The sequence below is a fragment of the Aspergillus lentulus genome (assembly GCF_001445615.1).
Source record: "Aspergillus lentulus DNA, contig: Alt16, strain: IFM 54703, whole genome shotgun sequence".
Lineage (NCBI taxonomy): Eukaryota > Fungi > Ascomycota > Eurotiomycetes > Eurotiales > Aspergillaceae > Aspergillus > Aspergillus lentulus.
In genome coordinates, this window is record NW_028322113.1 from 1,896,857 (window position 1) to 1,924,772 (window position 27,916).

Here is a 27,916-nt window from a genome sequence, read left to right on the forward strand (position 1 = left end):
GAAACAGGACTAGAGGCGAGTTTCGGTCATCGTGGCCTGAACTGAACAAAGTGACCAGAACAAGAGTAACAAAGGGAGCAACAAGAGATCAAGTCGTTCTTATTATTTCTCCAAGTCTTTTTCTTCTTTCTGGTTACGATTCATTATTGACTTGCTTATTGATTGTCCCTTTGGGATAAATTTCTCTCGACGTATCCCTTTTATCATCGAAAGGTTTGTGATCCATCCTACTCCTGTTTTCCCCTGTTTTGCTGGTCTCCCTCGCCTTTTTATTTGTTTCCTAGTACGGAGTACGCCCTACAAAACAAACTACCAACACTACTACTCTCCCCGCCGCCTCCTCCTCCTCGGCTCCTTGTGGATTCTGCTCCGGAGTCTCGTTGATTTTATCCTCCGCTTTGCACAATCCAACCGAATGTTTACTGATATTGGCATCCCTCTGAAGTGATTATTCCGTCCTCTTCCACCAGTTCATTCTCCCGCCATGGCGCAGATTCGCGGCACTGCGGGTTACAACCTCGGTCACCAGAACCCCTTCGGAGGGCCTGGACGAGCAGACGCAACCAGCGACCCGAGTCCCCTGGATGCTATTCGGGAACAGACGAGCAAGATTGAAGACTGGTTGGATACAATCTCGGATCCTGTAAAGCCGTACGTTGTCCTCTTTCACTTTATCCGCGAGAAGGGATGAAGTATACAAACAAGGGCGAAAAGCCGGAGCCTTATTCCAGAGACATACTGACACTGAGTCGTCTTGGTTGCTAGCTATCTTCCCGCCATTGGTCGTTTCCTTATCGTGGTCACCTTCATCGAGGACAGCTTACGTATTATCACACAATGGAGCGACCAGCTCGTATACCTCCGTGAATATCGGAAAAGTAAGCGTCCCTGACTCGCCATGTCAATACTGCTTTGCGACAAATCTCTAACACGAGCTCTTTTGCCCAGTTCCTTGGGGTATCACGCACACTTTCCTCATAATTAACGTCATTGCAATGTCCGTATGCTCGTTCCTGGTCATCACCCGCCGCCACACTGAGATCGCCGTCGCCGGCCTGCTCGGGGTTGTCGTCACACAAGGTCTCGGCTATGGTCTCATCTTCGATCTCAACTTCTTCCTGCGCAATCTCAGCGTCGTCGGTGGTCTGCTCATGGTTCTCTCCGACTCTTGGGTTCGCAAGAAGTTCGTCCCGGCCGGGTTGCCCCAATTGGATGAAAAGGACCGCAAGATGTACGTCCAGTTTGCTGGTCGCGTGCTCCTGATCTTCCTCTTCGTTGGATTTGTCTTCTCCGGCCAGTGGAGCTTGTGGCGCGTGCTGGTCAGCCTGTTCGGTTTCGTCGCGTGTGTCATGGTCATCGTCGGTTTCAAGGCCAAGTGGAGCGCCATCATTCTCGTGGTTTTGTTGAGTGTCTTCAACGTACTCGTCAATAACTTCTGGACTGTACGCTCATTTTCCTCTACAACGGATAAAGCCCGTAACTGACTCCTACTCTCTCAGCTGCACCCCCACCACCCCCACAAGGACTTCGCCAAGTACGACTTCTTCCAGATTCTATCCATTGTGTAAGTCCCGTCCTCCGCTTTCACCAGTGATCAAATCCTAACCGCTCTATAACAGCGGCGGTCTCCTTCTCCTGGTCAACATGGGTCCTGGCCAACTGAGCATGGACGAGAAGAAGAAGGTCTACTAGAAGTAGCAGGTTATATTCCACTCAAGGACAACCCTCTCCCCCAAAAACTTTGACGTTCAGCATTTTCTTGCGAAGGCGTGCACATGTCCCTGAAGGATCTATTTCCCACGAGACCTCCCCCTTTTCCCTCCATCTCTACCTCAAACTCATACCTTTGGACTGGAACTCCGCCAGCGCAGCTTCATCCTATTATCATCAAGAGGAGTTCGACGCGTTTTGGCCTAAATCGATTTTGAATTCTGTTGGCTAGTTTTGTCTTACCTTAACCTTATCGTCTCAGATGAGAAATAACAGTACCTGCATTTCTCTATTGGTATTTCCTTTCACTAGAAAGTCCATCTCGTGGGAACTGCTCAATAATTGCGCCTGTTTCTTGCGACTATGTACCTGCAGGATGTAGGTGGGCCGGTCCATCGTTATAGCGGTACGAACTATACACGCCACATGTGGATCGATTGACTAGACTTCGTATTAATGCAGGAATGTAGTACTGCATCATTCCTTACAACATATGAGTAAGGTTTAGAAAGGTACAGTTGCTTAAAGGTATGACGCAAGGTATGTATTAGGAAAGCTATTATACACGAAGAAAGTCCAACAGCTCAAAAGGAAAATCTCGGATAAGAATAGGACGGGACAGGTCAAGGAAACGGCTAGAGAATGGTAATCTGCGCTGACAATGAGAATGACTCGAATGCAGGAATGTGGGAGTTAGCAAATGGGAAGATGACACAGACGAGAGGCCTAAGGCTGAGGAACCCGCAGTATGCCGCCATGGACCTGCCATGGAGATAGCCCGCGAACAATGGCAGGCCTTTCTTCCTGCTCTGTAGGATGATAAATAGGGGAGGGGAAAAAAGTGAATGAGAGAGCATCCGCTTTTGTGCTTCCAACGCCGAGATAGATAAACCAATTGAATGCATCCAGAAACGTGTGCGAGGCCAAAAGGGTTAAGAAACAAACGCGAGGTTGGAAGCGTGGCCCATTGGGTTTCTACCCTCAAATGTCCATGCTCCAACGCCAAGGCCGAATAGGTTCAAACTGGCCCAGGCTGATTTCTTCAATTGCATCATCGTTGATATCCAAATGGTATAGTTGAATCTGTTTGTTGTCCTGCTGAAACGTGGATAGTGTCTTTGATACTTTCGGACGGGCATTCTTAGTATTGTCGTCCGTTGATTTTGATACTGGCCGTGACGTTGGAGTTTCAGGATACTGCCATGAGATACTGGGAGTCTCCGCGTCTGAGCAGTCCGGAGAAGATATGGTAGAGGGTGAATCGCAACGTGAATGTCTAGGTACTGAGATGACAAACATGCTCTCGTCACGTCCGTATGGCAGCATAGTCGACGACAGCTGCCGAGGAAGCTCACGCTGACTGTTGCTTTCGGGCTTTGGTGCTTTCTGGGCAGAGTGTTCGTAGGGCGAAGCCAGAATAGGCGTGGATTTGTTCGTCGACCTTTGATCCGTACTTTGAGTAGCCAAGGGTGGCAGCTGTCTATTCCGCTGAGCAACTGTCGACCCTGCCTTGTTAAGATGATTGTCTTTGGGTAGTGCCCCGCAGTCATTCTTGCGGGTTGAAGCGCTGAACGGTTCCTTTCCGGCCATGACTCTGGCACTGGGAGGCGGTTGCAACATCCATCTTGTTTCCGCCCGGCTCTTGGGTCCGCTTACAATCGGTGGATGAAGATCGTTGACCGGTGGTACCCGGGCGACATAGTATTTGCTGGGTTCGGTGGTGTTCGCTTTGACCCGACCGGAGATTCCAACCGAGGAGCCCTTCATCTCCACTTCCTCCCCCCACAGGGGTTCATCCTCGCGCTGATAACGCATACGGTTCCACCGGTCGCCAAGCGGATGCTTAAGACTGCTCTTATCCTTTCTCAGTGATGCCTCCCCCACGTCGTGGCTCGACTCCATAGGTGACAACGGATCAGTATTCCAACTGTCGGTCCGTCGATGATTGTTCCGATGACCTCCTCTCCTTGCGGGAGGGCCCGGACCTAAAGCAATCTCTTCAGCCCATCCTGGGTTGGTACTGAACGGTGTTGGCTGAGGGAATGGTTTTGGTTGGTCGGTGATGACGGCGTCAACCTTCTCCTTCTCTCGTTGCGATCGAACAGCTTCCTTCTTTCGCTTGCGACGGTCAAAGGACATAGCACAGGGCGTACAGGTGGCATAGTAAAAGACGGCCGATTGAGCCCCTCTGTACAGCCACATGGCGGTAAGCTGCGATGATGCCTAAGATCCGGAAGAGAGTAGCGACGCTTGACGTAGACGAGTCCGGCGAATGCACTAGTATGAAAATTGGTTTTGAAGATCTATTTGGCCCGGAGGCACTGGTAGTTTGATCTCGATATTTGCTGTGGCGCTGAAGACAACATGAAGGGCGTTCTCTGTCCTAAAGCGGAATTGTGAGGAAAGAGCACACGGAGATCGGCCAGCGATCTGTTAGGGGAGAAGGGGAAGAGTGTGAAGAATAAGAGGACAGAGAAGAAGAAACAGAGGCAAATGGAGGAAGAGAGCAATGAGAACAGGGATCCAAGATGGGGAGAACGAAGGAGGAGATGGTAAAAGAAGATGAATGGATGGATGGATGGATAGGATGGGGATGGAGGAGAGGTTGGCTGCTGGCTGTTTGGCTGTTGGCTGTTCTCGCTGTCTGTCAGGGGGAGTTGGGCCACCGGATTGGGCTTGGCAGGATGGAGAGAGAGGGGCGGGACAGCGACTTAGTCATGGTGCTAAACACGGGAGCCGTTTCATCGCCAGGCACAGGAGTGTCGATCTCAGACATTGTGCCTATTTATGTATGACTATCGATCTACGGCTGCTTCTGTTGTTTCGAAGATGAAGAGAAACATGTTCGTGAGATCATTATGCTCGGAGGATTTTCAACAGCATTACGGAGGAACGGTGAATTTACTGAGCCGTCTTCCCTGCAGACTGTCTCCAACGTTGAGTGGGACCACCCCACACTAACAGACAAATACTGGGAAAAGGAAGCATTCCTTATTGGAATGTACAGGATAGGTAATTCCCAAGGAACTTCCATTTCTACCGCTCAAGTGATGGCATTCTTATATTCGAAGAAGCCCTTGCGTCATACCAAATTCGAGGTCGAAGCAATTCGAAGCCCCTTCCAACTGAAGGAAAACCCCTTTGCAGCCCGAAACATCTACAAAGAACCTAAAATAATCAAGAAATACCCACTGCTGTCATGCTCCTCTACGGAGTACATGATATCCGGAATGCGCTGAACGTTGCATTTATCCGCCAGTCATGTGTATTAAGCGCCGGAGGCAAAAGTATGCATCCCGAAAGCAGACTTCACCTGCGTTGGGGGCCATAAGTCGTGATACTCGAGAAGGTTGTGAGGCTACGCGGACTCCTTGCCAGAACATCTGTCATAGATTGATGGCATCGGCCCTTTGAGTCATTGTCGTGATCGGACATATCTCCAGGAAGAGATCCAGATCTTCACCAATCGACTTCCTCACTGGCATAAATCGGGTATTTTCTGATATGTTTTCTCACGACTGACATTCCAGCCAAGGTCCTTAAATGTTCACTCATCTGCAGTAACATGGGTCAAACAATGCTGCCGATCATCAAGCGGAAAGTTTCAAACACAATGCGCTTCTGCAAGCACTTGAAACGGCATATAGATGGAGTGGTTTCAGGACGACTAACGCTGAACAACAGCGAATGCAGGCAACTTCTGGCTTGCTATACTCCGGCATCTTTGAAAGTCTATCACTCCCACCGCGACAGAAGCCTCCAGAGATTACTGCAGTCATACATGCGTGGTCAAACATTTGCAGCGATTTTGAGGACCTTTCCCGGCAAGTTGATGCGGCTTCAGAGTCTCAAACAGTATACCTGAATGCCTATAATTCTCGCAAATCCGTTCACAGGAACAATACGCCCTGGAACTCTAGCAATTCGCATAAAAGGACTCTTTCACCTTCGACCAAATCGAAGAATAACTTTGAACTCGGACAAGTCTCTGATTAAGAAAAGGCAAGCTATAGTATAGAAGTCTTACGAACAGTAACGATAGCGAGGGGTCAAAAAAGCAACCTGATCCTTTCCACGTGTCAACTTAGAGATTCGTTGGACCAGTTGTTTGGATTGGACTACAGCTCTGAAGCTCAATACTAACCTTTGAATGAACTGTGTTCGCGAATAATCAAGTGAGCTACGTGTTCGACTGTCAAAAATAACTAACCAGCTGTTGTTGTGGCAGCGGCAACCAACAACTACTGGAAACCTCCACTATTCAAGATTGCGAAGTGGTCAACCTGTCGATGGATATAATTCCATGTCACATAGAATCAGGAAAGTATACATTACCAGAAGTTGACAACAGAGCATTTCCAAGGCTTGGAACTTAATGCAATGGTACCTAAGCAGGCTAAGAGTGGCTCAAAATTGTCCACAGAGGATGATGATGCAATGGTGATGATCTGTCTATCATGAAGTCAAAATGCCGCTACAAAATCCTAAACAACCTACATCCTGATCTGCCAGGAGATCAATTGATAATAATTGCGTCTAAGTCAATTCTTGTAAAGTATAAATAGTTTAGGATGTCTTGTACCTTGGCTTCTACACCACCCAAAGAGCCGACATAGACCCGTGCGGAGGGGAAACTATCAACATGGTATGTCCGAATAGCTTCAAACTCCCAGCCAGACCATCCGAATCTAAACTAAACAGTTTCAATGCAGGCCCTCAGCTTCTCCCCGGAGATCAGACAGCCACCCTTCCTCCTCACCACCACCACCACCGACTCCTCCCTCCCTCTCCTCGTCCTCCTCACCTGCCTCCCCTCCTTCCTCCTAGCAGCCCACTACATCCGCAAAGACTACCACGCCTTCCTCGCCCTCGGGCCAGGGGGCACCCCCTCAACACCAACCGGCTACGCCCGCATCTGCATCCTCCGCCTCTTCACCGTCCGCGATCCCTTCTCCCCACCCTCCATCCCACCATCCCTCCACCCCAAGCACGGGCAGCTTCCCTCCTCCCTTCCCGTCCGGGCAGGTCCCCGCCCAACCGTCGCAGGGATAGCCCCCCACAGGCAGACGACCCAGCGCGCCAGCAAAACAATGTACGCAACGCTGTCAAACAGGATCCACGAGCTGGTCAACGCGCACCCATCCACTCTCCGCGCCGCGACCTCCTGCTTCGAGAAACACAGCACAGGGATCTTCTGCGTAGCTGCGGCCGCGCAGGCGCAGGCGCAGGCGCAACGCCACACCTGCGACGGGGAAGTGTGCCACTCGCATCCGGTTGACGGGAGCTTGCACCTCACGCTGCATCCGGCGGATGTGAGGGCTGTGCTGGAGAAGGGATGGGGCCAGCGGCATCCACTTGCGTGGGACGACGGCGGGGAGGAGTGGTGTTGGTGGCGGTGGGCGAAGAGTGTGCCGCCGGGGTTTGTGATGATCTATGCGCCGAGGGATGAGAGGGAGTTGGAGGTCGTGATGGACATTATTCGGGCGGCTGTGTGGTGGGTTGGTGGGACGGAGCTGAAATGAGGAGACCTAGAAGGTTCAGCAAAGGCTTCCAGCAAAGAGTGCATATGCCGGGTAGATTGGCCGAGATTGTGTTCATAACATCAGGAGCGCCCTAGTTGTACAAAGACAAAGACCATATACTTTTCATCATCAGTGGAGGGCTTATGGACGGAAAATCCAGTCTTCAAGTGCATCAAATTCATTTCATCTACTTCAGACACCTATCAATATGTTTAGTGAAACATAACCATTCTGGATGGATCATAAACGTCGAGCCAGCCTTGACTCTCGAGGACATGAACAGATGAAAAATGGTTTTTCAAAAGGCACAAAGGAGTATTTGTTGGAATCGACGCCGGGACGAAAGAAGAAATAAAAGCTAATAGCATAGAGGAATGAAGAGCCGTTAGAGAACATACAAGTACCACCAAGAAGCAAATCCCTTTTGTATGCAAGGTGTCTTTGCCGGCCCTGGTCCCCCAACCATCATCCGCGCAACTCCTCGTCACAGTTTCGGGTTTTCTTCCTCTCGTCGTATTATAACATTCTAAGAGTTGTTCGATTTCCTCAGCGCATCGGCGAGCCATTCCAGACCTTCGTACAGACCGTCACCGGTGGTGGCGCAGGTAGATTGGATGTACTAGATATAAATTAGTGGACTGTGAAGGATCTGCATTGGCAGTCAAGCCAACTTACCCAAGCACGACGGGTGAGACTTTGCAGACCAAGCTGCTGGGTGATCTCGGCGGGGCTCATGGCGTTCTAGAAGTTCAAATCAGTATCACACCGATACACACGCGCACAGGGATCTCATACAGGCAGATCTTGCTTGTTGGCGAAAACAAGGAGCAGAGCGTCACGGAGTTCGTCTTCGTTCAACATGCGCTGCAACTCTTCCCGGGCCTCGACAATACGGTCGCGATCGTTGCTATCGACGACGAAAATGATACCCTGGGTGTTCTGGAAGTAGTGTCTCCAGAGAGGACGGATCTTGTCCTGACCACCGACGTCCCACACGGTGAACTGAATGTTCTTGTACTCGACGGTCTCGACGTTGAAACCTTGACAAATAACCCAATGTCAGCAACAGCTTCCTTCCCGTACGCGACCAACGAAGATTATCCGGCGTGATTGACCGACGGACGACCCGAACCAGCGGGAGTGGACGACTGACCAATCGTGGGAATAGTGGTGACGATTTCACCCAGCTTCAGCTTATACAGGATGGTGGTCTTTCCGGCGGCGTCAAGACCAACCATCAGGATTCGCATCTCCTTTCGACCCCATAGTCTATCGAACAGCTTCGAGAAGGTGAGACCCATGTTGGCGGTGGCGTAAACGAGTCTAAGGGGAGCGCGACAGTGAGGTCAGTCAATCGAAAGTTTTCGATCTGATTGATTTATAACAAAAGTATGACAAAATAGGCAGAGACAAAGAGTTGAAGACCCAAACGGAAAAAGACACGGGGCCTGGGTATGGGGTGACTTGAGAACGAGGGGCGTATTCACACCGGGGAATAACGGTGAGTTGGTAGAGTTCAGGGGAGAGGGAGAGGGAAAGGGAGAGAGGGGAGAGGGGCGAAAAGAAGGGAAGTAAGTCGAAGAGAAAATAAAAAGAGAATTTAACAAAGACAGACTTACCAACACAGAAGAAGCTGGAGAAGGGAAACAAAACGTGGATACACGAGGGTAAGGGTGATGATTGTGATGATGATAGATAGATAGAATTAAGGTAAGGTAGGATGGAGTAGCAGACAGACAGACCACGCTTCTCTCTCAGTCTGTGCCTGTGTCTTGTGTCTGAGCCGGCCTTGTTTTGTCGGTGTTGGAATTTTTGGGTGCAAAAATGCCAGGTCGAGAAATTCAGCCGCCGGCGTAGCTTCCGTCACTAACGAAACCACCAGAATCACAACACTCAGCACGGAGTATCTATCTCTCTATTTATGGTTGACTCTGGATGGTGTCAAATTGCATCTGATTCTCTTCCCGAACAATAGTAATGACTCTCTACAGGAATAAGACTGGACATTCTTGTCTGCTACTTTCCCCTTATACTACGCTTCTTGAATCTTCTCTGCCTGGCCACATGAAGAGGACACGGTGTTTCCCGTCTATTGGCGCACTAAGACCGGCGCTTTTCAGGGCTGTGATGATACTGAGAGCGATCGTATACCGACTATCACTGCGTGATGATAACTTGGGTGCTGAAGATCGAATGAGCTGCTTGCTCAAAAAATTTACTTCATTGATGCCTATTCTTGCTCGTAATCAAGCCATTCGTTCCTTTCCCCCTTTGCTGCGCACTTCCAGGCCCAAATACAAAGGCACAAAGTCCAGACATTCTGGGTCTGGTCCCTTTCTGATAGGTTCCCGGGTTGGCTCTTGAATCAGCCCCGTCCCAGTGGATCACTTCGGGTGGCACTGGGCCTAGGTATCTATCGCAATTTGCAAATGTGCCCTGTCTCGTGTTCTCCTAAAGTAGGTAACGTGTTATTAGTACACATTATCTCATCGCCGCAATTCCAGGTTGGTGGTTGGCTCCAGATATCCGGAGCTCAGTGGTAACGGAAACCCACAGGGGCCACTCTATCTACGCGTCATTAATCAGAAGATGCCGTGGATGCAGGTAGATCTGGCTGTATCTGTTTTCGAAAATTACGAGCATCATTTCTCCGTTCTCCTGACTCAAGTCGACTGTGCATGCCTTGTGCATCAAATCTAGTCGACATGTTTTCGCTGATGCCCGAGTTTGTCCTTGGATGAGGAGATAAATGTTCGCGACAATGATTGATAGATTGGCCTGCCCTCGATGGTGCCGCTTGCGTAACCAAAGAGAACAAGGACCAGCAGTGACAGGACCATGATGACTGCGAAGCTGATCCAATATTCGGCCTGCGTATACACTCCTTTGACACCTCTGAGCTCGGTTGAAAAGTACGCCGTCATCAAACTGACTGGCAAGAAAAGAATCGTGATTTTCGCCAGCAGAATGGTGATTCTCGTCAGCTTCTCGACAGCCTGTGAATCTTTCAAGGCGATCAAGTTGAAATTCTGCACTAACTCGTCAACATATCAGTACATTTGAAGGAGAAGAGGTGCGCGCTGACCAGGAACGTGAGAGACTCTTTCTCTGTCAAACAGGCGTCAATCTCAGTTAAGCAATACAGTTTGATGCGATCAAGCAATCTTTCGAAGCGAGCAACGGCTGCGGAGTTCAATCGCACGCCTACAGAGTTTTCGCAGTTGCTCGACAATTCTGATTCACTCTGAATGACGTGCCCCGGTGGCATTCTCGGGTGTCTTGAGCGTGCCTCATCGCGCAGCAAGCGCTGTCTCTGAAGCACGCGCGTCAGAATGAGCTCGTAGCTTTGGTACAGGCGTCGTAGGACTGCCAATCTTCTGCCTAGCCAATGTAATTCATTTACCAAGTCCACGACCGGTTTGTTCAACATATCCTCTCTCTGTCCTCTTAGATCAGTACCTGAGCGCGACCTATCCTTTTGCAAAAAGTGATTCTTACCAGTCGATCCAGCAAGACTCCATACTTATGCTCGCGCTTTGCTATCAGAGCATAACTCGTCACCCAGTCATCGAAGATGTAGTAAAAAAGCAGGCCAGGGCCCTCGTCCTGATGTATACTGACGTGGTCCGAACGAGGGTCATTAGACGCTCGCACTCGAATGGTGACCAACGAGTCACTTTCGGATGAAGCAGAGTGCTGCTTGGAAGCACCTGAAAATATCATCTGCACGTTTCTGCGCACGACTCCCACAACCGACTTGACTTCTGACTCTGGTCTTGGCTCAGATATTCGCGGATACGGGTTCTCCTGGATTGATATGACAGTCCCTTGGTTCGTCAGCAATTGTGGCCACGATTGTGCTAGGTTGTCCTCACCATCGTCGCAAAGGATCAACCAGGACCATAATCTCATTCCATCAGGCAGGTCTCTCCCGTTTGATATATCAACGTTTGGAATCACGTATAACGAGTTATACCCAACGCAAGTATCTGGATTCGGTCAGCAATTCGCAAGTGACAATGAGAGTCTCCGTGTTTATACATCGGGGTCCGTGATCCACCGAGCAAAAGTGCCAAATCTGGTTTGTGACATGGGCAAACGTAAGGCCTCGGAATGAAGCTGCCTTTTGAATGTCGTCTGGATCTGATAAGTTTCTCAACGAAACGGCCTCCTCAAGATCTTCCTTGCGAGGACGATGCGATCGATCAATGCTTCTGTGGAAGCTAGCCCTCAGTGACTGCACGGGTGCTGGAGCTTTCGGCGGAGCTGCTACGGGATCAGTACACATCATCCCCTGTAGCCTTTCCGAGACGCCGTAGTAGCTCGTAATTTCCTAGGCCATCAGTGTGCTGTACTCTTGTATGTCGTCCCTGACGAACCTTGATCACATCCTTCTGTTCTTCCGGGGCCCAAATGTTACTTCGAGCAGACGTCGTCAGTATCAATATCTGGACGACCGATAGCAACTCACATCCACCTAGTCCCAAAACAATTTGGTTTCTGAAGCTCACATATCAGTACTTGTTGTCCATGGTTATATTAATGCGGATACGGCTTACTGGCTTCCGCAGCAACAGGTCGAAATCCTCCTGTTTCAGATTCATCGCACACCAGGCATCATCATTCCCGAAATCCAGCACGAAATTCTGCGTCTGTGCATCTCGTAATCGTCTATTATACGCATAAAAACAAGACTCCTCATCAATATCGCGAAATTTACCCTGAAGGGTCGGTCGATCTGTAAAGCTCGCGTAGTACTCATAGGGATTCTGGTCGCTACTCGCTGATGAGCTGGACATGCTGTTTCCAGTTGCCTCTGTAGCTCTATAATCCTAAGTATCAAATAATCTCTGCACCGGGCGAAACATGAAATGAGCGAACTGAGCAAGAAACTCAAGTCAAGTTCAAGGGGCGCCATCGCATATTAATATCAGGTCCAGGTTAAGCGCCCACTCAGCGCCTAATAATAACCCTGCAGATAATAGCCCTCGTGTGGCTGTCGACTGACCCTGACATCCCCGCGAATCCATGTGTTACAGAATGCGCGGCAAAATTAGCAGGATTACTTGATTGCTGTTCTTGTGTGCAGCTGACTTGTTGGTTTCGACATGGGATGCTGCTGCTGATCACTTTTTTTAAGATTATCGAAGTGTAACTTGAACATGGATACAGTGATGTATTGTATGTTTACTAATGTTTCATTTCCTGATATGGTCAAGGCGTTGACAATGTAAACGCAAGTTGAACGACATCCAATATGCTCTTGGATCTGGTGTCAGTGTCACGTGGTGGTTACCGGAATATATATGGCTTGAAATATGCAGCTATATGATGGCCAAAGTCAAAATTAGAGTCGCTACATGCTACCTTGGAGCATATTTAAGCAGAGAGGTAGCGCTCCGATTCTGCAAACAGGGAAGCAGCAAAAAGGTCAGAACGCCCTAAACTTCCACGGGTACCAAAACACATGACCTAGTTGGACGTCATTTTATGTTCATACTGGAGGATATCATATTCATGATGCGACAGTCAAACCATGTCGACTGTTATCTCATTGCGATATCCGGCAGCAATGGTGTGCAATCCATGTAGACAACCTTGATGGTGACCATACGCTCTCTCCATAGCAGGAGGAGCGCCAGTTGGTACGGTGTCCGGTTCTTGGCTGGTACAAATAAGCCAGCCCAAGAGCTGGTAATGCTGTAACCTAAGCAGTCAAGGCCTGTGGAAAATCAAGACCAAGGTTCTCCAAATCCCAGATCTGGCCTAATTCGCCAAGATCCACGTTGAAAAGCTCCTGAAGGCCGGAGGACGGAGGTGCCAGCGGCTCCAGGGAGGAATAACCTGGCATTGTGGGAACGAACATCTCAGAGTTGTTTGCGCCTAAAGGCTGCAGATTGTTATTAATGCCAAAGTCGATGCTGGGGACCGCATCCAAAGTCAACTGAGAATCAGAAGGCGTCTTGACCCCCCTAAGTGGGCTGTCGGAAGACTTGGAGCGCAGGATCAATTCCTCCTCTGGGGTTAAGGAGAGCTTGTCCACAAGTTTTGAAAGTACTGAGTAGCATATTGCGGCGGTTTTTGTGCTGTGGCTGCTCTGTTCTAGTGTGCCCAGAGTCACGCCGATTGCTTGAATAATCCCGTCTCGCTGAGGGAGACATCGCCCATGGTCGTGGATGATGGCTGAACATAGGCTGGCGGCTGTGTCGAACATGGTGAACGGCGCAAAATGAAACTTGGCGTTTAGGGGGAACATGCAATCAAGGAGCTGGTGAGCCGCCTTGATCAATTTCAGTGCAATGTCAATGGCAGTGGGCTGGAGACTCTTCTCGATAGACGTGGAGTCTTGCTGTACGTCTCTTGTGAGACAAGGTTTCAATGGCATAAGCATGACCATATAGGCAATAGTATGCAGCTGTTTGCGTTGCACCTCCACGTATTTGTAATCATGGTCCCATTGCGTGTCAGGATTGACAAGCCGGTAAGCAGGCGGAAATGAAGCAAGCCATTTTTCGGTCTCTTGTTGAACAGTGACGGCGATTGCAGGAGTCATTGTTCCACCCATCACCCCTGGTATTTTGGACAAGGCCTGGCCGAGTTGGCATTGGAGCGCGATGTGGACTATGGGCGAGGGCACGTCTGCCTCAATATGGTCGCTTTCCAACCTCACATTGGGCATTTCAAAGGAGCAGTAAGTACTGTTAATAATAAAGGGGCGGGATAGCATGAGGGACATTTGCCTTGCAAAGTGAGCCTCGAAGCCTCAATAGAGGTGAAGGGAACTTACCAGTCCCAACTATACAGAATACACCACAGACGTCGCCTCATTTCTCTGTCAAATTCTGGAAGACCTATCTTGGAAATGCTCTTATGCATGCCTATACGGTGATGATGTTCGCAATTAGCACCTTTTGGACGAACGACTAGGACTATCTACTTACCCAACTCTTGAGCCTCGTGGATAGCGGAGCTCAAGGCATGCCATGATTCAACAAACAGGGCTTCGGCCTTATACCAGGATGCTGTGAGAAACAGTTGCTGAACTTGAGTTAGTCCCCCTTTCCCTGGGGGAATGGTGTTGCTCAGTTGTTTGGCCGCATGATGGTAGCGCTGAGAAAGGCTCTCAACGCTTTCGCCCAATTCCATTTCAAGCTTCTGCCTTACTCCAGGGTCGAGGAATAGTGTTGCACATGCGCATGTTCGTATTAATAAACATGTAAACTCTGCAGTCAACGGCTGACCGCTGGTTTTACCCGACCACCATGCAGAGTAATCACTCAGAAACGTTGGTGGATAGAGGCAATAGTACTGCAAGTTCGTTTCACGGACATAGTGTTGTACCAAGATATCTAAAATTGTGTGAGCTTATTTTTAACCGCTCATATTCGCGCACATACCTGCATATGGCTTTGGAGGGATTACACGTAACGCATTCTCCAATTCTGGAGAATATGTTCCTCGTGTCTTTTTTGAAATTGCAGCAGAATCCTGTCGAAGAACTTAGCCCGCGGTTGAATCCTAGGGATCGTTTCGTCGAAGAAGCATACTCCGCTCACATGCTCTCCGGATTGAACCTCAGGGAGGTACCCCAACACCTTGAAGTCCTCTTTACTGTCCTCGACAGCGGTCCCGCCCATGGGCGAGGCAATTTGCCCTTTCTCAACGCTAGTACTGCGGGCAGGATCGGCTTGTCTAACAAGTTTTAGCTAAGGATGGACGAAATGATAAAGTCCATAGCGAACCTCGAATCATTGACAGTTGCTTTACTCGCTTTCAACACTTTCTTCGGCTCAAATTTACATAGGTGGGCAATTCTTCTTGCCTGACAATGATTACAAGGCCATTCACGACTGCACTATAAGGTAAGTCAGAGAATGTCAAGGATGAATTCCAAGAGTACGGCTCTCGGTTTGCTTGCCTTCTGCTTCCGACGTTGACATTCCGTGCAAGAAGCAGCCAGCCGAACGGCTCGGCTGTTCTGAGGCTGGTTGACCATCCTGGGCGATCACAGTCATCTAAAATGTGCTAAGACACCATCGATTCCATGAACGCGAGTAAAACACCAAAAATGTTAGACTGCTGTTAGAATGAAGTATGATCAGTGTAAGGCGCCACTGAGCTAATCGATGCGGATGGAGTCCGATGCACAATGAACTCACCACCGGTAGTTGTTTATGCGCATAAGCTTATTCACAGATTAGTAATTAATGAATCTCGTTAGGGCAAACCTAGGCCCCAATCAGGCTAGTGCCATCCACACCCACAAGCGGAGAACGGGATTTTCTCACGGCGGATAGCGAGCCGAAGTCTTTTTCTCTCGTCCTTGCACCGATATTCAGCGCAGAGCCACACCATAAGAGTTATTCTTTTGGAAGACTGTCAGCAAGATGTCTAAGATCACAGTCGGTATGCGTCCAGAATTTTACTCGCGACTTTTGTGAAGCAGCAACTAATATGTCACCTCGTTACAGCCGGAGTGCGCGAGAATATCGAGCAGCTGCTCAACTACTCTCAGAATGAGAAGAAGAGAAACTTCCTCGAGACCGTCGAGCTTCAGATCGGTCTGAAGAACTACGACCCCCAGCGTGACAAGCGTTTCTCTGGCACCATCAAGCTGCCCACCGTTCCCCGCCCCAACATGACCATCTGGTATGTCCACTTTGCCGACCGACCGATCCTTCGATGAAATGTCTTGATACGCATCATCGGGAGAAGGATGAGGTAGCACATAAGTTATGGGAATAAGTTTACTGACGGTGATGTCTGCAGTGTTCTTGGTGACCAGCACGATCTCGACCGTGCCAAGCACCACGGCATCGATGCCATGTCCGCTGATGACTTGAAGAAGCTCAACAAGAACAAGAAGCTCATCAAGAAGCTTGCTCGCAAGTACGATGCCTTCCTTGCTTCCGACACCCTCATCAAGCAGATTCCCCGTCTCCTGGGTCCCGGTCTGTCCAAGGGTATGTATTCTCGGTTCCCGCAGCACGCACGGCGCGCCGGCATAGCCTCTTTAAGCAAACGCTAACTCGACGTAGCTGGTAAATTCCCTACCCCCGTCTCTCACAACGAGGACATGGCCAACAAGGTCACCGAGATCAAGTCTACCATCAAGTTCCAGCTTAAGAAGGTTCTCTGCCTCGGTGTTGCTGTTGGCAACGTCGGCATGACCCAGGATGAGCTTGTCGCCAACGTCATGCTGGCCATCAACTACCTCGTCTCCCTGCTCAAGAAGGGCTGGCAGAACGTTGGCAGCCTTGTCCTCAAGGCTACCATGTCTCCCCCCAAGCGTCTCTACTAGATTCTCTGCGCAATTAGCTTTGTGTCAGAGTTTTTTAGGCGCTCAGGTGTGGGATTGTATATGCCATAGATAGGAAATGTGATGTCCACGACTGGTACCTAATCTTTTTTTCTGAACTCCGTAGTGTGTGCTGCGATGTTGCACATGTTGCAAACTCCATATATTCTAGGATATACGCCGCCGTATAAAGTACATAAACAATGCCAACCACGAACGTAATATACAAGTGGATAAAGTAGGGTAAATAGCTACTGCATCCCGGGCATAAGATCCGTCTTGTCGAGGATCATCCCTCTCATACCGATGAACTCCCGCAAACTGTCCCACTCTTCTCCCTCCTCCTCGCCCCTCATGTAGATATCCTTGAATCCCCAAGCGACGGCAACCCTATCCAGTGCGGCGCGCTCCTCCTCTCGCAGCCAGCGATGTCGTAACGGAACTCCAGCCTGCCAAACAACCCTTTCCATCTGGTCGTTAGCTGATGTGATAGCCAAAAGGCCGATCGACGATGTACCTCCGACATAGGCGAGAGTGGCTGCGAAGGCAATGCCAGTCGCTGTGCTGGGATCCATGGTGTTTTGCAAGCTAGAGGCCCAGGAAGCGATGGCGTAACACGCGGCTGGCGTGGCTGCAAGACCACCTAGTGGTACAGCAGCCTTCTTGAAGAGCTTCGCACGGTGGAATGCTGGGGCGCAAAAGGTGTTATCGATGATTGCCAGGACGAGTGGTAGGTTTCGCTGTTCGATGGCGATGTCCAGGGCCATGTTCGCAAGTTCGGTGGGAATGGCGCTGTTGACGCTCTTGGGATTTGCCTTGTGGTATTTGACAGGGGAACTGTTCTCCTCGGGAACTGGCTTGTGGGCGTACAGGTAGAACATCTCGGGAAAATGGTCGGCCTTCCTCAAAAGGGTCTGAATCTTGGTATAGCATGCCATCGCTTCTGGCGAAATAAAGACTTTTTCGTCCTTGAGAAGCCCTGTAGCGATCTGCGACAGCGACTCGGCTAGGCGGGGTTGCGCATCGCGGATTGATTTGAAGTGTTTCTTTGATGCGTTCTTTTCCTCCAGATCCAGTAACGAGGAGATTGCACTTCCCTCTTCCCCAGCGGAAGGAGACTTCTCGACTTTGTCTTGTTCGCGACTCACAAGAGCCTCTGCTATTCGTTCACATTTCTGTAGAATCTTCACAATTGACTCGTTGGAGGGTACGGAGTCGAGCCTGAGAAGTTCGGAAGACTCATGGGAGATTTGTCGCAAGGACGTCTCTGGGTCGAAGGAGGAAGGTGTGTTCGAGGAAGTCGATGCCAATCGGCTAGGTGTAAGCCTGTGAGTCACCCATGGACTTCTTGAATCCTTCTTTGGCCGCAATTGTCTTGATTGGGCGCGGGAAGTGGTTGTGGTTGAGAATGAATGGTATCGCGCAAACGGCGCCTGACAGGCAATTGGCCTGGTAGGGAGTTGACAAAATTGACAGACCAGAGCTTGAGACCTAGAAGTCTTCTGGCCGCTGAGGTTCAAGCCCTTCATGGCGGAAGTGGGAGATTTCGCGGGGTCGAGAGTGAGTCTGCTCTTCTTGTGACGGAGTTGGTAGACCTGACCATGAAAAAGCGGAGATGGTCAGCACACTGGACTAGCACCGCCACGGCCACTACCTCATCTCCGTCCACTAACTCAGCTGCCTGACGTACTGACTTCCTCCAAAGGCTGCCATCACCGAAGATTGACGATCGTCAGATGATCTTTAGTCTTACGGGGGATTGAACCCTTCCTGCTTTCATTTCATTTCTACACTTCACTACCCAGACTGGATTGTCATTGTCCTTTCGATTACTGCTCCTCGAACCAAGATGCCTCCTCCTCCACCACCTCCTCCGCCGCCGCCTGGAGGGATGGGAGGCCCTCCTCCTCCCCCTCCTCCACCAGGGGTAATGGGCGGACCTCCCCCACCCCCTCCTCCTTCTGGGGCTCTTCCAAGTCGGCCAGCGAAGGGTGAAGCTAAAGATAGGGTCAGTTGGAAACCCGTTCCTTGTCTTTCCAAGATCCGCTGCTAATACCCTGGTAGAGCGCGCTTCTTTCAGATATCACCAAAGGCACTAGACTGAAGAAGACCGTCACAAATGATAGATCGGCGCCCTTGATTGCGGGAGGAGTTAAATCAGCTGCACCACCAGTTGCAGGTGCACCCCCTGTTCCTGGCATGCCGAAACCCCAGAGTGGCCTGGCACCGCCCGTTCCTTCAGCCAACCGAGTACGAAGCAGTAGCGAAAGCGGTGGTGGTGGAGATAGCGGTACATCCACTGCTCCTCAATTGGCAGGACTCTTCGCAGGAGGGATGCCCAAATTGCGCAGTCGGGGCGGGGTTGACACAGGAGCCAACCGTGACTCGCCTTACATGTCAGACTCGGAAGCTTCGCGACCTCCACGACCGCCTGTCGCTTCTGCTCCAAAGCCTCCAGGTGCTCGGCCACCGCCACCGCCCCCGTCTTCTACAGAATCGCCGTCTGCTTCTCCGCTGAACCCGCTAGTTGCTAATCTGCGCAAACCTCCGCCGAGACCAGCCTCAAGGCCTTCCTCAACCGTCTCATCGTCTACATCAATCAAAACTGCGCCGGATGCTCCACCTCCACGCGCACCTCCTCCTTTGCCTGGTTCGGCGAAACTGCCACCTCCTCCGCTGACGTCGAGGAAGCCGTCCTCGCCAGCGCCTCCACCTCCACCCCCTGCGCCTTCCAGTCCAGCTGCACCACCTCCTCCTCCGCCGGCATCTTCAGCACCCCGACCGCCTCCTCCCGCACCTGCACGATCGACCCCTCCTCCCCCACCCCCGGCAGCGGCAGCTTCATCACCTCATACAAATGGGGTAGCGGCAGCTTCTATCGCGGTGCAAGCTGCCAGGAACGCTCTCGGGCACAGTAACCATGCGCCGTCCGCACCTCCTCCACCTCCTCCTGCAGCGTCTGCCCCATCAGCGCCTCCACCGCCACCCCCGCCACCCCCGCCATCGGCGCCTCCAACAGCACCAGCAGTACACCCCAGTCATCCGCCACCTCCTCCAGCACAAACCCCAACACTGCCGCCTAGCCAGCCTATGACCCGTTCGACCTTGGATCCGAGTGCTTATACCCTAACTAATGGCGGCTCGTCGCCGGGCCATCAGAACATGGGCTCGCACGGAATAATTCGAGTGGAAGACAATCGGTTCAAATTCCAGAGTGACGGGCTGCTTCCCAAGCCGCGGCCGTTTGTGGGAGGTCCCCGGCGGTACCGTGCTGGGCGAGGTAGCAGTGTACCGTTAGACTTGAGTGCGCTGAGCGGCTAATTGAACGGCTGGCTGGTATTGTTTTCGAGAAATAAATGGATGCACTGTGTTGCTACGCTGCTTATTAGCGTATGTGAGATACCGATAATCCGCGGTCAATATGCACGCCAGCCGTTAGTTCGTATACGTGATATCCCAGTCGGATAGATTTTTATGAAATATCTACCTGCAGGCGTTTCTTAGTACAATATAATCGCTCAATTCGTAGTCACTCTGAATCTCCCGCTTTAGTAGACTTCTGTTTGAGATATAGATTTCCGAAGCTAGGCCAAGCTCCACGCACGTGACTAGATACAGTCGCGGCGGTGATACATTAAGCATCGGATCTCAATGCGAAAGGCGGAATTGGGTGTTGTGCTTGTTCAGAACTAACCACGGACGATTTTTTCCTTGCAAATCTATTCTGCGAGAGCAATTCCATCATTAGAGTTGTCAGCGATAGATTGAACTTTAACGGGTGACGTCCGATCATCCAAGCTCATCCGACTTGTCCAGATCACTCCGCTATCAAGGTGGACGAGGAAGCTTTCAGTTCCGGATCTAGCTACTGTCGCCTTTTACTGTTGAGATAGGTCTCGGCTGTCTATCCAATTTGAGGAGCAAGGAGGTAGCAGCCCACTCTGCTGACGGCTCGGAACTTGTATTTGAACCACCTTAGCCCGTCATTGAGCGGCCTCGCAGCTCGCCATCATGTCTCTGCACTCCTACATCAATAGTAAGTCACTTTCTTTTGCGACAACTGAACTATGCGACGCAAGTATTACAATACGGTGGCTAACCCAACTATCGCACTGCTTAGAAAAAGTTCTCATTCTCACCGTTGACGGCCGCACGTTACTAGGGACACTCTTGTCGACGGATCAGTTGACGAATCTTGTCCTGCTGAACACAATTGAGAGAATCATCCGAACCCCGGATGACCCCGAACCGAGCTCGCAGATCGAACATGGGCTTTACTTGATTCGAGGTGACAATGTGGTTCTGTGTGGCGAAGTCGATGAGGCGATTGATAATGATATCGACTGGTCGAAGGTGAAAGGCGAGGTTGTCAAGGGCACGAAAAACGCATGAAAGAAATGACACTTGATTATACATGATGTGCGGCCCTTGCGACGCGCACAAGACTTAGTGGAGTTGTCCGGAGCGTGTGACCGAACCTACGACTCGGTGTTGAAACGTCAAGCAGCTGCAAGGCTTCATGAAGACATGCTACTTTCCGAGCATGCTGAATACGAGTGGTATGTCTCGGCTGCGAGTGGACTGCATATTGGACGAATGATCTGTTGCCATGGTACATGAATACGACTCACTACAGAAGGACGATACCATCATGATTGACCGGACTTGGAGCTGAGAGCAAGATGGCGGTCTTATCTGATGCTTATACGCCTTGGAGGGACGCGAGAAGCGATTGAGAAGCAAATCTAGTTGGAAGATACCCTTTAATCTGCAAAACCATGGTTTTTTACTTTGGATTTGAAGCACAAGGAACTATGAGGTGTTCATGAGATTGGAGGCCACGATAATCTCGCCGTGTGATAACGCTCGGGAAGTTCTCCGAACAAGACCTAGCACTCTCATGCATACAAACTTCAATTCCCAGGCTCAAATACAGTACAATCTTCTCCACTGCTTCCCTATAAGCGAGTTCATTGCCTCTTCCAGAGCATCTCTACCCCTCTATACGCAGTAATCATCATATTACCGAGATAGGCTAGCGTCACTGTATTTGCCTAGCCCAATGTAGATTTTCCCTCAACTCGTTTGAGCTGCAACTTGTAAGAAATGAGAGCTGCACGAAATAAGAAGAATTGAACATTATATAGCCTCCTTTGAGGTTTGATCATATCTTGAGTGCTATCCCCAGAGTGTCAAATATTGAGTTGCGAGCTCTACGATCCTTAGCGGTTGTGCCGAAACAGAAATAGGACCCACTCTTTGTCTAGTCGTGCTAAGCGCTGGACATCCCTTCGGTAACGCCGATAGCAGCGTGTTTTGTTGATTTTGGGGTGGGCATGTCGCGCACTGAGCCTGATCATAATCTCACATGCTCACTGTCTGAGTTGATGTTGGCTCTCTTTGTTTGATACTTGTCCAATTGTCCTATCAGACTTGGTATCACTTCGTCTAGAATTTTTTCTGCGATATCCCCGTTCCAACTCCACATTCCAGAGAAGCGGATCGATATCGGTTTCAGTTATGAGAGATCTGGTCTTGTCCTGACAGAAGAGGGACCATTGCGAATTAATTAACTCTGGGTTGAACTGAGATCGTTCTGGAGGTATGTATACCTCGCCGTTTTTGCAAGATGCAATACCTCTCACTGACAAGTATTTGTTGTCTACAACAGATTGACCCGACACTGAAACAAGCCATTGCAGCGTCTCTCGCCGCTCAGGTATTACATTGATGCTGGCCCACCAATCGACCCACTCGTCGCACCTATACTTCTTTCTGTGACGTTGCTCATAGGAACATCTCTCGTTGATGACCTACTTCCCAGGTATATTGTGAACCATGGTCAACCAGACGAGGAAGCGCTCCGGTACACATGCCTCGCCTTATACCCCAGAAGCTCGCCATCAAGCCGTGGACATTGAGAAGCAGCCGCATCGCACGCATTATACCCACCATGACCATCGCAGTTCGATAGAGTCGGACAGCGGCGACGACTCCTTCACCTCTTCCTCTGCCAGTTCGCGTCGGCCAATGTTGAATAGTGCCCCCTCGGCGCGGCGCTCTCGAGCGCCGGTTGGTTACTATCGTGTCCCGAATCGGATAATGCGATACCTGTGCCTCGCGCTATTCTCTGCACTGGTCTTGTTCATCCTCACCCTATTCCGCTTCACCATCACTTCGGATGCGAAGCAAGTCACTCTCGAGCTGCCAAAGGTGGCGCCCAAACCGCCGCAATGGGAGAGCTTCCCTTTCCTGAAACGGTATCATGGTGGTATTCGAACATTGACGCCGCGCAATGAATCGGTACCCGAATATCCAAGTGACGGAATAGAGGAGATGGCCATGGGCTCGGACAACAATAAGGGTCAGGCCAACGTTGAAACCAGAGATCAGGAAGCGTTGATGTCGAGCTTGGTCTTCAACCCATACCCAGATTACGCATCAGATGACTACGTGAAGAAGTATGGTGAGAAGCGCGAATGCTTCCTCGACGAGCAGGAGACTATTCGCATTCCCCACGTGCAGCATTACCCTGGAGTACCCCGTGGGTTTCCGGATGCAGTGATGGGTTCAAATAAGATGCTAGGTATCAAGGATGATGTTTGCTTCGAACGGTTTGGCCGCCTTGGTCCTTACGGTTTCGGATACAGTGTTAGGAAAGGTGGTGTCGGTGCAGGCTTGGAGGGACACCGTGAAGGCGCAGAACGTGTGTGGGACGATTTGCCCCCTATAGACTTTCGTCACGTCGACTGGGCTGCTGCTCAGAACAGGTGCGTGGCCCTCAATAGCCACCGCTTCAAAGATCTTCCGCAGCCGCGGCTGAATCGCTTTCTCTCCTTGCCCGTGGGAGTTCCAAAGTCCTCTTCTCAACCCCAGGAAAAGAATGAAGCATCCCAGTCGAAAGCGGATCGCCTACCTCGAACGGCAGTGGTAATTCGGACATGGCACGATTTTCACTTCACACGTGATGACATTCTGTACTTGCGCTCGCTGATTTCGGAGCTCTCATTGTTGTCTGGAGGAGAGTATACTATTCATTTCTTAGTCCATGTCAAAGATGGAAACTTGCAAATCTGGTCGGACGACGAGACCTACGAGCGCGTGCTCAACGATGCTCTTCCCGAGGAATTTCGCGGCATGGGTACTCTTTGGTCAGAACAACAGATGGCTCTCGTCTATCCTGGGTTGGAAGAGACATGGACGCGTGGATTGCCTGTTCACGGTGTCTACCGCAGCACGTTCATGCCAATGCAGTATTTTGCACACCAACATCCGGAGTACGACTTCTACTGGAACTGGGAGATGGACGTGCGATACACAGGCCACTGGTACCATCTATTCGACAAAGTGGGCAGCTGGGCGCGGGAACAGCCGCGCAAATTACTGTGGGAGAGGAATGCTCGCTTTTATGTGCCCTCTGTCCATGGATCCTGGGAGGATTTCCAACATACAGTCCGTGTACAGACTGAGAGCGGCACCAATAGCCCGAACAATGTATGGAGCGCGGCCGCCAAACATGGCTCGGACCCATCCTCTGGAGACAGATCGCCTCTCCATCGTCAAGGGGACAAGCCGATCTGGGGACCCGAACGCCCGGATGAGCGGGACATTCTCGAGGTGGATGGAGAAGGCATCCCGCAGACTACGATGGAGAAGGATCAGAACGAATGGGGTGTAGGTGAGGAGGCAGACCTTATTGTCTTCAACCCTCTGTATGACCCGGAGGGCACGACCTGGCTTCTTCGCGACGATGTGACCGGATACAATAAGGAGAACGGTATGCCTCCTCGACGGACAGCTATTATCACCGCCTCTCGACTGTCACGCAAGCTGCTTCTCACCATGCACAAAGAGACAAGTCTAAAACGACATACCATGTTCTCCGAGATGTGGCCCGCTACCACCGCGTTGCATCACGGCTTCAAAGCGGTCTACGTTCCGCATTCTGTGTACATCGACCGTCGCTGGCCGACGAAATACCTCGAATCCGTTTTCAACGCTGGCCGGAACGGCGCATCTGGTGGTGCTCGGACTTCTGTGTTCGGTGACCGGGAGCATAACTTCCGCGGGACTACCTGGTTCTACTCGGCTGGCTTCTCGCCGAATCTCTGGCGGCGGTGGCTCGGCTACAAGGTCGACAATGACGGCGGCGAGCAGGAAGAATTGGCTGGAGAGGGAAGAATGTGTCTTCCACCTATGCTCTTACATCCGATCAAGGATGTGCAAATGATCATTGACGACGGCGCTAGCGACATGCTCGGAGACTCCTAAAGCTAGAGAGTACATATTTCTGTGATTCAGCGATTCAGTTTGTTTGCTCTCCTGCTTTGTACATGTTGTTCATTCGCCCACGGCGAAAAGAAAGGCGTCCGGCGAAGATATCTACTTGCTTTCGTGTCACTCTTCTTGACTTTTTGTACATAGAGGGCTCTTGTCCCGGTGAGACGATCTCCATCATGCCTAGAAGATATAATGCCGTAATGAGTTTCGTTTGGGCGTTGGTTTGGCTTCCCTGTCTCTATATGTTTTGAATATTCTACCATTCTTAGGATGGCCTCATTTCCTGTCTTATGTGCAGCTTGCCTTTCATCCTTTGCGGACATTGCATCTATTGTTGATACTTTCCCTCTAGCCTCCTGCCTCACAGCTTCGCAAGGACGGTATCAGTATCCTGTGACACCAGACCCGCCTCAATGGCTTTGATCTGCAGCGCAAGGAATTTGGAATAAACCCGGCACAGGGCCAAGTTTCCACCCATGAACCAGAATCCGGGATGGCCACTTGGGCGCCACATCTGTCCGTGTTCCATCAGCATCGTTGACAAACAGTCCGAAAGAATTCACCTACCGCATTGATCTCACCCTCCTCATCCAAGTCCCAGACGTCCCTACACCTGTCTGCGACTCGATCGCCCAATACCTTGCGCACAGTGGTTCGCATGTTGTCGTATCCCGTCGCCAGCACGACGATATCCGCGTCTAATGCGCTTCCGTCTTTCAGGAGCAGTTCACGGTCGTTGAAACCCGCTATCCCCTCTGGACTCCTCTTGATTTTGATCTTCCGGTCGGCGATAAGCTGGCTGCAGCCCACGTCAATGTAATACCCGCCACCGCGGGTCATGTACGCGCGGGAGATACCCGCCCCGTCAACGCCAACGTCGAGCTCGAACCCGGCGGCCGTAAGGCCGTCTAGGATGTCCTTTTCGGCTTTGTAGGCGCGTTTCGTGAAGTGCACGTCTAGAGCGAACTTTACCGGGTACGGAAGCGATTCGGATATGATGTCTGCTTCTTCTGTGGACGGACTAGGTATGTTAGTTTGTTGACGGTCAGTCACAGTGTTGAGGGAGACGACGTACCCATTCTCCTCGTGCAGCCCTTCGTGCTGCATCAGCACCCCTTTGGCCGCTGTGATGACATACGTCCCGCTGCGCTGCAGCATGGTCACGTCCGCTCCGTTCTCGTAGAAGTTCTGCGCGATGTCATGGCCGCTGTTTCCGGTCCCCACAACAACCACCTTCTTTCCCTTCACGTCATAGTCGGATGCATCATGGTGCTGACTCCCGTGGTACACTGTCCCCTTGAATTGTGCCTGGCCCGGGAAAGTGGGGATCTTGGGCTCCCCCGAGTGACCCGTGCACCAGACAATGTGCCGGGGATGGAAGACTCGCTCCGAACCGGTATCCCCGCACACGACGGTGACGGTCCACTGGGCCTTGGCGTCATCGTAGACGGCCGACTTGACCCTTGTCTTGAGCCATACGTTCAGCTCCATGATACTGGCGTATGCTTCGAACCAATCTGCGAGTTTGTCTTTTGGGGTGAATTGGGGCCAGTTGCGCGGGAAGGGGAGGTAGGCCATGTGTGTGAACTCTACCGGGTCGTGCGTCACAAGGGTCTTGGGCAGTCAGCACGCTGTAAAGCATCGATATCAAGAAGTGAACCTAGACGCACTCTGTACCGCTTCCGCCAGTTGTCACCGATCCTCTCGTTGCGGTCGACTAGGAGGCATGAGATCCCAAGTGATTGCAACCGAGCGGCCGTATTGAGACCAGCTTGTCCTACGGCATGTCAGCACGCGCTATTGACGGCGAACTGCGAAGTAAGTACCAGCACCAACAAGGAGCACCGTAGGTTCCTCGTTTTGGAATTCAAGCTGCCTCTGTCGCCTCTCCAGCCAGTTCTCCTTACTTGGATTCCCCGGCATCGACTCAATAGTCCCCTCAGGCCGTTGTAGACCCAGAGGTTCCTCAAAGCCCTTCAACTCCTGCAAACTCGTATAAAGCGAATACGCCTTCCACACCCCGGCCCCATCCTGAGTCAGACGCAGCACACCCGTGCCACGGCCCACCCGACTCTCGAAGAAGAACATCGACGAGATCCACCGTAGCCCCTCAACCGGCGTCTCTATCTTAGGCTGGAACCTGCCCATATGCTGGAGACGGAAGGCTGTCAGGCGGGCCCGTGACTGGTTCCGGCCGATGTACTGCTCGATCTCGGAGACGGTGTGGATTGTATGAAAGTCCCAGTCTAGAGCTAGCATGTCGCGCCACCACGAGTCCTTGTGGAAAAGCTCTGACAGCTTGAGCGGGGGGACTGGCAGTTTGCCCAGCTGGGTCTCCAGGTTCGTGAGCCATTGCTGGGCGATGTCGCGGGGATTTAGTGTCCCGATTGTTATGGGGGTTATAGGGAGTTGTATCACGTAGTGGCTTTGGGCGAGAGTCATTGTAGCGACGATATGGTTTATGTCGGTCAGGCCTACATCCTAGCGATATTCTAAATATATAATCTGGATCTGTCCGTGGGGCCGGACACCGTCCGATGCACTCATCTGGTTAATAGCCGAAGCGTAGCTGCTGCAGGTGACTTAGAGCGAGCACACGGGGAGAATTCCGAGGGTTCGGTGTACGAGAACAAGGCTTAGAACATTGCGGGGCATCCTTTACTACCGACAGGATATCGATATAGTTTAGGAGATGCGGGGACGATGATCAGTCACTGTTATATGCAATCCTGCCTGCTGATCAGGATTCCCGGGCTAAAGTACCCCGATGAGGGGAAGGGTCTCTGGAGGTGCCGAGGAATCCTACTTCCTTCTCATCTATCACAATGAGATACTGCCCTCCGTTCTCCATTTATTTATTTTAAGTGCGTGCCATGTATATGTATACTGATTGATTGTCCTCGCTTCCTTGTTGCGTATAGATGTACTTGTGAAAGGACCCCGATATGAGCAGATATGTTGCGTCTGGAATGGATGAGAGCAACGGAGTTAGAGGAGCAACACCTCCCTACCTCTTTAGAGAGGTACTGCAGAGGTACTGACTCGAATAATAGGTATGCTTCAATGGACGATGACGATTCAAGGCACCGTTACCAAGCCACATTCC

At 51.0% G+C, this 27,916-nt stretch overlaps 12 protein-coding genes across 12 annotated transcripts; 6 read left to right on the top strand and 6 right to left on the bottom strand.

Annotated features, from left to right (window-relative positions):
• Positions 1 to 484: 484 nt before the first annotated feature.
• Positions 485 to 1,692, top strand: ALT_8092 (protein ERV29; the record flags this gene model as incomplete). The annotated part of the gene is made up of 5 exons (XM_033555991.2): positions 485 to 651; positions 766 to 878; positions 949 to 1,442; positions 1,500 to 1,564; positions 1,620 to 1,692. 5 exons carry the CDS (start codon positions 485 to 487, stop codon positions 1,690 to 1,692), a joined length of 912 nt encoding a protein of 303 aa, XP_033411882.1.
• A 999-nt stretch (positions 1,693 to 2,691) lies between these two features.
• Positions 2,692 to 3,912, bottom strand: ALT_8093 (uncharacterized protein; the record flags this gene model as incomplete). The annotated part of the gene is made up of 1 exon (XM_033555992.2): positions 2,692 to 3,912. The coding sequence occupies one exon, from the start codon at positions 3,910 to 3,912 to the stop codon at positions 2,692 to 2,694; it is 1,221 nt and encodes a 406-aa protein (XP_033411883.2).
• Positions 3,913 to 6,352: 2,440 nt separating this feature from the next.
• On the top strand, positions 6,353 to 7,232 carry ALT_8094 (uncharacterized protein; the record flags this gene model as incomplete). Its single annotated transcript, XM_033555993.2, has 2 exons — positions 6,353 to 6,355; positions 6,423 to 7,232. The coding sequence occupies 2 exons, from the start codon at positions 6,353 to 6,355 to the stop codon at positions 7,230 to 7,232; spliced, it is 813 nt and encodes a 270-aa protein (XP_033411884.2).
• A 526-nt stretch (positions 7,233 to 7,758) lies between these two features.
• Positions 7,759 to 8,533, bottom strand: arfA (putative ADP-ribosylation factor; the record flags this gene model as incomplete). Its single annotated transcript, XM_033555994.2, has 4 exons — positions 7,759 to 7,851; positions 7,908 to 7,973; positions 8,028 to 8,272; positions 8,386 to 8,533. The coding sequence occupies 4 exons, from the start codon at positions 8,531 to 8,533 to the stop codon at positions 7,759 to 7,761; spliced, it is 552 nt and encodes a 183-aa protein (XP_033411885.1).
• Positions 8,534 to 9,928: 1,395 nt separating this feature from the next.
• On the bottom strand, positions 9,929 to 12,031 carry ALT_8096 (uncharacterized protein; the record flags this gene model as incomplete). Its single annotated transcript, XM_089600366.1, has 6 exons — positions 9,929 to 10,236; positions 10,290 to 10,671; positions 10,731 to 11,221; positions 11,274 to 11,565; positions 11,612 to 11,680; positions 11,792 to 12,031. 6 exons carry the CDS (start codon positions 12,029 to 12,031, stop codon positions 9,929 to 9,931), a joined length of 1,782 nt encoding a protein of 593 aa, XP_089455259.1.
• A 908-nt stretch (positions 12,032 to 12,939) lies between these two features.
• ALT_8097 (fungal specific transcription factor domain-containing protein) lies at positions 12,940 to 14,869 on the bottom strand (the record flags this gene model as incomplete). Its single annotated transcript, XM_033555996.1, has 5 exons — positions 12,940 to 13,972; positions 14,020 to 14,110; positions 14,174 to 14,581; positions 14,630 to 14,720; positions 14,780 to 14,869. The coding sequence occupies 5 exons, from the start codon at positions 14,867 to 14,869 to the stop codon at positions 12,940 to 12,942; spliced, it is 1,713 nt and encodes a 570-aa protein (XP_033411887.1).
• A 750-nt stretch (positions 14,870 to 15,619) lies between these two features.
• Positions 15,620 to 16,533, top strand: ALT_8098 (60S ribosomal protein uL1; the record flags this gene model as incomplete). The annotated part of the gene is made up of 4 exons (XM_033555997.2): positions 15,620 to 15,638; positions 15,704 to 15,881; positions 16,002 to 16,195; positions 16,271 to 16,533. The coding sequence occupies 4 exons, from the start codon at positions 15,620 to 15,622 to the stop codon at positions 16,531 to 16,533; spliced, it is 654 nt and encodes a 217-aa protein (XP_033411888.1).
• Positions 16,534 to 16,781: 248 nt separating this feature from the next.
• ALT_8099 (uncharacterized protein) lies at positions 16,782 to 18,059 on the bottom strand (the record flags this gene model as incomplete). The annotated part of the gene is made up of 1 exon (XM_033555998.1): positions 16,782 to 18,059. One exon carries the CDS (start codon positions 18,057 to 18,059, stop codon positions 16,782 to 16,784), a length of 1,278 nt encoding a protein of 425 aa, XP_033411889.1.
• A 320-nt stretch (positions 18,060 to 18,379) lies between these two features.
• Positions 18,380 to 19,851, top strand: ALT_8100 (putative proline-rich, actin-associated protein Vrp1; the record flags this gene model as incomplete). Its single annotated transcript, XM_033555999.2, has 2 exons — positions 18,380 to 18,538; positions 18,595 to 19,851. The coding sequence occupies 2 exons, from the start codon at positions 18,380 to 18,382 to the stop codon at positions 19,849 to 19,851; spliced, it is 1,416 nt and encodes a 471-aa protein (XP_033411890.2).
• A 690-nt stretch (positions 19,852 to 20,541) lies between these two features.
• Positions 20,542 to 20,922, top strand: ALT_8101 (U6 snRNA-associated Sm-like protein LSm8; the record flags this gene model as incomplete). Its single annotated transcript, XM_033556000.1, has 2 exons — positions 20,542 to 20,566; positions 20,651 to 20,922. The coding sequence occupies 2 exons, from the start codon at positions 20,542 to 20,544 to the stop codon at positions 20,920 to 20,922; spliced, it is 297 nt and encodes a 98-aa protein (XP_033411891.1).
• A 1,446-nt stretch (positions 20,923 to 22,368) lies between these two features.
• Positions 22,369 to 24,801, top strand: ALT_8102 (DUF3405 domain-containing protein; the record flags this gene model as incomplete). Its single annotated transcript, XM_033556001.2, has 1 exon — positions 22,369 to 24,801. The coding sequence occupies one exon, from the start codon at positions 22,369 to 22,371 to the stop codon at positions 24,799 to 24,801; it is 2,433 nt and encodes an 810-aa protein (XP_033411892.2).
• Positions 24,802 to 25,171: 370 nt separating this feature from the next.
• On the bottom strand, positions 25,172 to 27,252 carry ALT_8103 (putative flavin-binding monooxygenase; the record flags this gene model as incomplete). Its single annotated transcript, XM_033556002.2, has 5 exons — positions 25,172 to 25,324; positions 25,378 to 25,831; positions 25,886 to 26,424; positions 26,481 to 26,587; positions 26,637 to 27,252. The coding sequence occupies 5 exons, from the start codon at positions 27,250 to 27,252 to the stop codon at positions 25,172 to 25,174; spliced, it is 1,869 nt and encodes a 622-aa protein (XP_033411893.2).
• Positions 27,253 to 27,916: the final 664 nt, after the last annotated feature.